Source organism: Manduca sexta, unplaced genomic scaffold (genome assembly GCF_014839805.1).
Source record: "Manduca sexta isolate Smith_Timp_Sample1 unplaced genomic scaffold, JHU_Msex_v1.0 HiC_scaffold_2695, whole genome shotgun sequence".
NCBI classification, from domain to species: domain Eukaryota; kingdom Metazoa; phylum Arthropoda; class Insecta; order Lepidoptera; family Sphingidae; genus Manduca; species Manduca sexta.
Genome location: NW_023593685.1, coordinates 1 through 10414, shown reverse-complemented (window position 1 = coordinate 10414; position 10414 = coordinate 1). Strand labels below are relative to the sequence as shown.

The 10414-nt window shown below is 41.6% G+C and overlaps 1 protein-coding gene and 1 pseudogene across 1 annotated transcript; one reads left to right on the top strand and one right to left on the bottom strand.

Moving 5' to 3' along the window:
* Nucleotides 1-769: 769 nt before the first annotated feature.
* On the top strand, nt 770-8463 carry LOC119192368 (tyrosine-protein kinase Abl-like; the record flags this gene model as incomplete). Its single annotated transcript, XM_037446190.1, is given in 9 exon segments — nt 770-869; nt 951-1063; nt 1146-1217; nt 1220-1347; nt 1448-1546; nt 5765-5877; nt 5879-6014; nt 6085-6371; nt 8169-8463. Coding segments are annotated over 9 exon segments (1343 nt in total), but the record flags the coding sequence as incomplete, so codon positions are not given.
* An 11-nt stretch (nt 8464-8474) lies between these two features.
* Nucleotides 8475-9435, bottom strand: LOC119192369 (annotated as a pseudogene).
* Between the last annotated feature and the right edge of the window lie 979 nt (nt 9436-10414).

Sequence of the window (10414 nt, the reverse complement as noted above, 5' to 3'; positions counted from 1 at the left end):
TATAGAAAATACATAAAATCTGAAGGGTACTCTTAGAGGATGTAAATACTTTAACTACATAATTAGATACCTTTTTACTTATAAAAAATTATATGAATCAAGTCTTAAAATAGCCTAATTTAAGTAAAAAATAATCAGATACCTACATAGTGATGAATCTTTAGGGCTTATATATATTAGATAGGTATTTATATCAATAAAAGCATACTTAAAGCGTAAATGATAGGACTATAAATCTACCTTGAACATTGAAAAGCTTTCAATGTTTACTATCAATTATAACCTCAAAATCTCATCGTTTTTTTGGATTAATGCGATCTCCCAGCTTGTCCGTTTTATAAATAATATGTCATGAGAATTTATTAATGATTCTAAATATTACAAACATTTTTCCATTGCTGTTGGTTCCAGGGCGAATTATGTATGGGCACAGAACAATGTCCTTTTCTTGTGTCTGTAGCAGTTAATATAGCTTCCTTTATAGCTCTGTCTCGGAAATCCATCTTTTACAGCGAATGTTATTTTTTGTTTTTAGTGGTTTATAAAGGCGGTTTAGTTTGTTTGTTAATTATGTTACATTATAATAAAAAATAACCGACAACTTCCTTTGCGCGGACTTAGATCTACGGTGAGGACATTGTGGGCACAACTACTAGTACAGATTTACGTTTTAAGTTGAACATTTACTCAACGATCGGTCGCCGGCGGCCCTTGTGGTATGTGAGGTGATGATGCGCGGATAGTAATGTATGTGCTCGTTCTGTTACAGAGGCGCTGCTGCAGAGCAGGCCACTTCCGCACATCCCGGACCTGCCGGACGGCGAAGCAGCCGCGCCCGGGACGCCGCAGCCGCTCGACACCGCGAACAGGTGCGCCCCGCCCTCCGCCCGCTACAACGTCACATTCCGACCGCTAGCGACACTAATGTACGTGTTTGTGTGTGCGCACAGATGGACCTCCAAGGAGAACCTGCTGGCTCACCACGAGGAAGACGATCCACAGCTGTTTGTCGCGCTATACGATTTCCAAGCAGGTGGCGAAAACCAGCTCACTCTGAAGAAAGGTGAGACTGGTTGTTTGATGTCGTGGTGAGGCGTTAGATGTGACCAGCGTGTGGCGTGTCACTCATGTGTCGGTGTGTGCAGGCGAGCAGGTGCGGATTATGAGCTACAACAAAAGTGGCGAATGGTGCGAAGCACACACCCTGTCGGGGGGCGGTAGGGTTGGGTGCCGAGCAACTACGTGACGCCGGTGAACTCCCTGGAGAAGCACTCGTGGTACCACGGGCCCATATCGCGCAACGCGGCCGAGTACCTCCTCTCCTCAGGGATCAACGGCAGCTTCCTGGTGAGTCCACACACTTTAATACGCACAGCACGGGTATCACTTGTTTATTATACACGGTAACTCATCCTCGTTCGTTGACGTCGTGTGACTGTGTCCTCAGGTGCGGGAGTCGGAGTCGAGTCCAGGCCAGCGCAGCATTTCGCTGCGGTACGAAGGCCGCGTGTACCACTACCGCATCAACGAGGATTCGGACGGGAAGGTACTGCCTCACTTGACGACTATCCTCGCCGAGTAATCACTCTCTTGATCTATGTGCAAAACACAAATATATTTTTTACTTATAGGGTATCCCAAAAATAGTGTCAAGGGGAGGTCCAGAGATAGGCACAAAATATTCATAACTCGAAAACTATGAAAAATCGCGGTACATACATGGGGTGATTCGGATACCCCAAGGGTGTTTTATCTCGGAGCTCCGCTTGACACTTTTTGGGACAACCTCTATAGTGGATGCATTAATACTTCCCAGCAGTGGCGAAGGGTGAAATTTTTCAAAAGGTAACCCGGTGTAAAAAAAATTGGCGTCAGTTAAGATATTGGGAGCAATTTATTATAAAACAAAAACGAAAACAACGAATTAGTCCTGAATCGAAATCGACAAACATTGACATGCCTACAAAATTACCTATTATACGTAAATAATTGAAACATCCATAAAATCGAACAATAAACGTAGATAATTCTCCTTCCATTAATCACAAATATAAGTACTTACGTATTAATTTGTTATAACAGCAAACAAAAGTAAGTATTCAAATTATAACCACACTACCTACCTATGATTATCTGTTTATTTTCAAAATAAACTGTAAGTAAATGTAATTTATCCTTATAGAAATAGGTATCACGATCGCCAAGCAGACTAACGGTTTAAATGCACCTGCATGATAAACTTATATAATTATCAATTTCAATAATCAAGAAAGGTTACTCGTTAATTTTTGCTTGTATCGTGGTGATATTTTTAATTCAGTAAAATATAATATTTATTTTCTTCTAAAAAACATTTTGTGTCTCAAATCAAAAACTTTCAGATCTAAGTACTTACTTCAAATATTTAACCATCTAAATAAATACTAATAATATGTGAAATCACATAGGTACTAATAATATACTTACGTAAAGGTAGACATTAACTGATCACAAAGTAGTTAGTTATTTCCATTATAATACACTTTTATTTGTAGTTACTAAATAAACTTTTATTTGTAGTTTCTAAACAAAAAATATCACAGAACTATCAAAAAATAAAATGAATATGACAAATTACAAACACCGCAACTTAGTAGCATAATAAATTATGACGTTTGAAGGACGTAAAAAACGACAACTATACAAAGTCGGTTAACGTGAAGCCGAACTAGCTCGGGTTACCTTTGCCCATATCTTCCGCGTGATATCGACAAACACTGGCATAGAAAGTCATAGAAAGTGCTGCCATCTATATTAAAAAACATACTACGACATTGTCGCTTGACAGCGGGTTACCTTGCGTCTGGGGCGTCACAATTTCACTTTGGTAACGGAATTTCTGGGGAACTAAATACAAGGTGCGCCATCTAATGTTATTTAAAATAAGTAATCGATATCGATTCAATTTAATAAACAACGGGCTAATGGCCGATAGATGTCATTATTAAGTTATCATTAATTAATAATTTAAGCTATTATAATTGTTTTCCATTGTCTAATATGTTTTAAATTTAAATTTACCTATTAAATATATTGTTTAGTATCACCGAAAACCTAAAAGGGAAGCCGGTGGGAATCGGCTTGTATGGACGTTGTCGCCACTGCCTCCCAGCCAAATTATTTTAATTTGCGCTGAGTGGCTAAAAATGTATGTGGTCAGCGTTATCCTGATGAAAACCACCCCTTTCATTTGATCAGTTCCGGCCGCTTTCTCTGAATTTCTTGTCATAATCTCATTAGTTGTTTGCAGTAGTGATCCCAATCGATGGTTCTGTCCGCCGGTAAAAGCTCATATAAGCTTCGATGATATTTGGTATAGTTTGAGACACTAGGCAGGACACAGGCTACTTTTTAACATCATTTATAGTTTCCCCGCATAAAGTGATAAAAAATCTGAGTAAAAAGTGGGTATAAACTGTACTTTTTGGTATATCACAGATATCACATAGAAGCAGGGATGTTATGGAGGTCCGTAACCGTAACCGAAGTATCGGATATCCGAAATAAAAATATATCCGTAACCGTATCCGTTACAAAAGTTTCGAATAAGTTACGGATAATATGTTACGACTGATTTTAGTTTTACCGCTCGCGCGCCACGTGAATCTTGTATAGTTTATTTGTTATTTATGAGAAGGTAATTAATTTAATAAAGTGAAGGAAAAGTGTTATGTTATGTACTAGATTGATTTATAAAGACAAAATCCGTCCAAAGTCGAGTTTAATTTGGTCATTTTTTGATCAAGTTAATGTAAATTTTTCAATATGTAAACAGAGCGATAAAACTTTTCACGGAGAGGAGGTGGCACTACTTCACTGAAACTTCATCTCAAATCAAAACACAAAGTTTTCTGACCACCCATGTCCCCCAATTGGTTCATCCATGATTAGTAATCAACGATGATGACAAACGATAGGAATCGATGCTCTACTGTACAACGTACTATTTTTATTTTACTTTAATCTAATATCCGTAACCAAAACTAACGGATAATCCGAAATAATTTCATATCCATAACCATATTTGAAACCGATATAATTTTATTCCTATATCCATATCCATATCCGTATCCAGCCAAGAAATTTCATATACATAACATCCCTGCATGGAATTAAAAATTATAATAGACTATAATGAAATGTCATTGGCGTAGTTGTATTACGGTACGAATGCAGTGCTGAGGTGTCGGGTTTGATCCTCAGGTCGGACAAAGTGTAGAATTTGTGCCCGATATCGCGATTGAACCGCTCTCTATCACCTCATGGGGCGGAATTTGTATGGCAGAAAAAAGTGCACCAGTTGCGCTTCTGCTTATCCCTTCGGGGCTAAAAGGCGTGAGTATGTGCGTTATGAAACAAGTAAACATTATAGCGAATATAATACTGTCAACATATTATATCACCAAAAAACGATCGCTCACCCCGCTTTATAAAATAATATTCATAGGCAATTACGGCATATATAAGTATAAGAGACGTCGTTAATGATCGCCTTGTCCGGATCATACTCAACGAGATACCTGATTACCGCTAGCAGCTTTGAAAATTAGCATGACGGAGTAACCAGCCAGCTTACAGATATACTTATATTTGATTTTTTTTTATTTTGTAAATGGCAAACACGCTCCGGGTTCATCTGATGGTTATTGATCAACGCCGCCCATGAACATCTGCAATACCAGGGGACGATGCGTTGCCGGCCTTTTAGGTGGAAATACACTGTTTTTTAAGGTCGCCAGGTCGTATCTTTCCGGAAATGCTGCTGGCGACAATTGGTTCCATAGTTTTGTATTGTGGTGACAAAAGTTGCACGCTTTACAACTTTAAAGATTATAGATCCGTGACAATAAATTGAGTAGAGATAAGAGGACACCGCAGATAATGCAGTCAGAAAGCCCATAGGGAGGGAGGTGCCGCCGTTCTTTTATATCTTGATTTAAGGAGCTATGTCGTTCTATACATCCGCCGATCTCTTACATTTTCTTAGTACCGTCATACTCGAATAGGCGTCAATACTCTTCACATATGATAGTAGTGTGTACCTTTACAAGTATAAGTATCTTTTGCTTACGCTCTATTGTATATGTGTGCGACAAATGAGAGGATTGCGTTTGTAATGGAAGTAGATTAATATAGATGAATTATTTATTTATACGTATAATAAAATTGGTCATTTTAGTGTATGTATGTAAAGGATATACATTCTAGTCTGTGAATCCTTTAAGTTTTAAATAGGTTATAGCGGCCTACACGGTTGGTAAAATGGCTTGTTGACAGTTGACACAAAGTGAATCAGCAAATAGAGAGAAAATATAATTTTATAAAATATTTTAAAAAGGAACCGACAAACTGAAATAGTCAACTTTAATTGTCGTTTCTTTGATTTCAGGTAAGAATATGTCATTTTGGTTATATAGTGTTATTATTGTGATGTATGTACTTAATTACTTAATAAAATACCTTTGATTTCAGAGCAACGCAAGTTTATTTAATTTATAGTTTGAAGTTCCAAATAAACATACGTAGTACTTTTGTCTTATATGTATATAAACTATGGTTGCAAAACAAAAATTAGGAGCTGCAAAAAATAAGTATTGAAACTTAAAACAACAATATTTGCTTGTTTCTTGCCTTGCCGAAGGTTCATAATCTTATTGCAAAATTCATTAATTAAAATTGGTTTGAATAAATAATTTTCATAATCGGAGTGCGTGTGGCGGGCCAGGTGTACGTGACGTCGGAGTCGAAGTTCGGCACATTGGCGGAGTTGGTGCACCACCACTCGATGGCTGGCGACGGGCTGATCACGCAGCTGCTGTACCCGGCGCCGAAGCGGTCCGCCGACGGTGTTCTTTCGCCTCGCGCCGCCCGACCACTGGGAGATCGACCGCACGGACATTGTGATGAAACACAAGCTCGGCGGCGGCCAGTACGGCGACGTGTACGAGGCCGCTTGGAAGCGCGGCAACATCACGGTACGCACCCACACCCGCTCATACAATAACCGCACTCGCTATCAGTCACTAGACGTGTCCTTCGGCACAGGTGGCGGTGAAGACGCTGAAGGACGACACGATGGCGCTGAAAGACTTCCTGGAGGAGGCGGCGATTATGAAGGAGATGCGGCACCCGAACCTGGTGCAGCTGCTGGGCGTGTGCACGCGCGAGCCGCCCTTCTACATCATCACGGAGTTCATGTCGCGCGGCAACCTGCTGGACTACCTGCGCTCCGGCAGCCGCGAGTGCGTTCCCGGCGCCGTGGTGCTCATGTACATGGCCACGCAGATCGCCTCCGGCATGAGCTACCTCGAAAGCCGCTCCTTCATACACCGGTATCTCATCATATCAGATACAAGTCATGTATGCAGGAAAAGCGAGCATATACAGGGTGAATTTCCTAGTTGGCGTCAATATTTTAAACTAAATCAAAACGCAGTACAAAATTGTTGTCGTCGAATTAATAAATTAGGGTTTAATACGTAGGTCACATTTAGTTTTCATCAAACTCGAGCCCAAAACTAATTCGAGTACTTTCGCCATTCCCTATACATAGTTTCGGGCATCACTCTCCTTTATTTCGCCATTGACGCCCATTTGAAAATTCACCCTGTATATGCACGCTGTTTCTCCAAAACCTTCTGTTCTTCTGTCATTTCCTTATAGTATATTTAATTGTTTATTCACCCTTTCATACATAAAAAAAAGGCAAAGGCGTCGGTTTGGTTAAGGCCACCACTAGTTATAAAACATGATAAATAAAGGAGAAGAATAATTTTAAACATGTTATTAAAATATTTTAATACATAATTATAATAATTTATCGTAAAAGATACAGTTTAAACGGTCAACGATTTTGATGATGTGATGTCAAGGTATATTATGCTGGTCGGGGCCACACGTCTGATTTGTAACTCCTCCAAACTTGGTTAGGAAACCCCCCAAAATAAGGCTCGTATCAAATATTACATAGCGAAACTAAAAAGGTCCCTAATTTGCCATAATATCAACAACAGTTGTTTAGGCAACGATTAGGCCGGTCGCATAACAGATGAAAACTAAAAGTTACATGCGATCATGTCATACTAGAATCTCTTGAACAACTTTTACTTGTACCTGCGAGTCGTACAAATCGTTTTGAGCCTAAGGGTCAAAATACTCGCATAAGTTTATTGTTTTCGAGTTTCTGATCACACGCAAACATTTAGGCGAGGCGAGTCTTGCATTATAATAAAAATATATATTGAAACTTGTGTTCTACTCGCATTTTCGATCCCATATAATTGTCAATAGGCATAAGATTCCTACAGCAGCTTTTGGGGGATACCAGTACCAAATCGCAGAATTCCCCGGAGCTGACTGTAACCAGCTTAAAGAGGGGGCGGGTAGGCAACGTATCAAATAGTGGACCCTGCTCGCCCCTATTTTACCCCAAATGTTTCGGCCATAACATTACACATGAGAAAGTTTATATTGATATGTTGGCCAAGAAAAGCCAGGGCAAAACGAAGTTATTAACAAAAAAGTGGTTTTATTTTTAGATTTATTCAATAATATCAATATTTTTAATCAAATGCTATTAATTGTAGTTAAGGCGATTTTAAGGTCCATTTCGCTTTTCTGTAACAGTATCTAGGTGTATTCTAATATTGCAGTAGCCGTAGTTGAATATTTCTGCCTTTCTTTAAAATTTCGTCATATTAAATTTTAAAGGCCGAAATATCCATGATTATTAATTATTTTTACGTTTTTCTTCAACTGCGAGAACTAATCACTAACTAGACGTGAATTTAAATTCTTTACTTGCCAATACTTGTTTAGTTACCCAGATTAAAGCCGAAACAAAATGTATGAAAATGGACCTTGAGGTATCGCCTTAATATGAATTATAATGATTTATTATGCTCACGCGATTGTCATCCATTAAAATAAAGATATTTATAGAGATTTGCTCGTGGTTATTATGTAAATATAAATATTTTATTCAAAGGCTTTGCAGCCTTCATGGACACGGCACGACTGACGTGTTAGACGTTCGAACAGTTAGTGTTACGAAATCGCGAAAATATGTAGATAAGAGATTTTTTGACATATAACTGTCATGCATGTGTGTGTGTGTGTGTTTTGTGCAGAGACTTGGCGGCACGGAATTGCTTAGTTGGCGAGAACCACCTCGTGAAGGTGGCGGACTTCGGGCTAGCCCGGCTGATGCGCGACGACACGTACACAGCCCACGCGGGCGCCAAGTTCCCCATCAAGTGGACGGCGCCGGAGGGGCTCGCCCACAACACGTTCAGCACGAAGTCCGACGTGTGGGCGTTCGGGATCTTGCTGTGGGAGATCGCCACCTACGGCATGTCTCCGTACCCGGGCGTCGATCTCGCCGACGTCTACCACATGCTCGAGAAGGTGAGGGACGAGGACTAATGAAACATCGGTGCGGTGCGCCGTGTGTCGGCTGCTTTATTATGTACTCAGTACACTGTTAACGAATAACGCGATAGTCGATACGGCGGCGGTGAGTTACGTGCCTTGATAACAGGCACTTAACTCTATTGCATTGTGCCGCGCTTAGTTTGTAAACACGGTGCGGGTGGTGTGGCGGCGTGGCGGCGGGCGACGGTGTGCGGCGGGGAGCGGGGTCCGGCTAGCAGTGCGACGCGTCCGTGCACAGGTGTTTCTTGCAGAGCGTGCACTGCGGCCGACTGACTGCGATGCGCGAGAATATCTCGGAGGCAGACAGCTCCTTGCTGAGTTTGCTGCACATGGAGTATGATACAGTCTTCTTAGAGAAGTCCTTGGGCACGCAGGTGCGCGCGCGCACGGGGCCGATCTCCTGGCCCGTTTCCACTGTAACACAAACATGCGCTGTTGAGAATCGACTCGTTTCCCGCGCGATCCGCGCTCAGTACTCACCCAGCTTGGCCGACTCGGATGTGATGACGATGCATAGGAAGGCCATCCCTGGGATGTAGCAGTCTATGTTCGGAACCTGCAAATAAAGCGACTCGTGAAACTTCATCCTAGAACCTAGCTAGGGACAGTGGGACGATAAGGTACTGACGGTAATGTTGGCGAAATCCGGGTGGGGGGTCCCAGCACCCCGGGTGATCAAACGACAGACAGTTATAGCACTGAATGCCCTTTGTCGTCGGCGACACAAACTTCTTTGGCTTCACTTTCTTATGTTTTCCTGAAAAAAGATAACCAATTTATGTATAAGAACACTGAGTGATAGCCTGTAGCATAATTGAATAAAGGGCGGTGTATGAATGCGTGTGTGAAGCGTTACCGAGCACGTCGCCGGAGAGGAGCAGCGCGCAGAGGGTGAAGCGGGCGAGGGAGGCGAGGGCGCTCATTTCGGCGACTCGCGGCGCTCGGCGGCTCGGCACTGTGCCCACTCGCGCCGCGCGCTTTATATGCGCCGCGCCACTGTGCGACCGCGCGCGCCTGCGCCGTGCGCTACAGGGTGCTCGCACGCAGACTGCCGCGGCCGCAAGTCTACATCTGACACCCGACCCCGCCTTATGTTTTGCAAACACATTGCAGTACGGAAATCTCGAACCGGCACTGTAATGGAAACATGTTTAGAAAATACGCATGCCTTACAATGTTTGCTTCCGCCTAACTAGAACATTGTCAGCTTGTTACATTACACTTGATTTAGCGAACCGGTTATACTTTATATAAATTATTTAATACTCGAAACAATGATTTACAATAACTCACATAAACATGATTATGTACTTACATAATCCGATTCCGACACGCCTTCATAACAATAGCTGCTTACTGCTGTCGCGAGTCGCGGCCGGAGCTGCACGTCAACTAAGCCTGTTTCAACGGATACGTTCGTCTTTCAAAAGCCCGTGACTATTCCGTTTAGTTGACTATCTTGGCTTCTGTGAAAAAAAAAACTCTCATCCCACGTTTACAAAATATATGGCGCGGCATAGTCGAAACCAGTCATCCAATATTGCACGCCTCCGCTGGCAACATAACCACCATGTACTTGGCTACGCGAGATTTTCCATTTGTCAGAAATATGCATAAATAACAGGCGAAGCGTCCAGAAGCTCTCTTATCTTACCCACATTATACTTAATGCTTTGTAAGTGTAGCAGATTTAATGGGTGTGCTCGCAATTTGATGAACACCCAAACATAAAATACATATGTGTTATATATTTTATTATTTAAACTTTATATACACTAGATGTATACAGGTAGACTATTGTGGATATTTAACATTGAAAAAGCATAATTGAAAATAAAATGTATAGTGTAGCATCCTGTATAGCACGTGACGTGTCCGTCGGCGCGCGCTGACTGTATGTTTGTTTATTTGTGCTTGTGCTCGTGCGGTACACAGGTGTTTG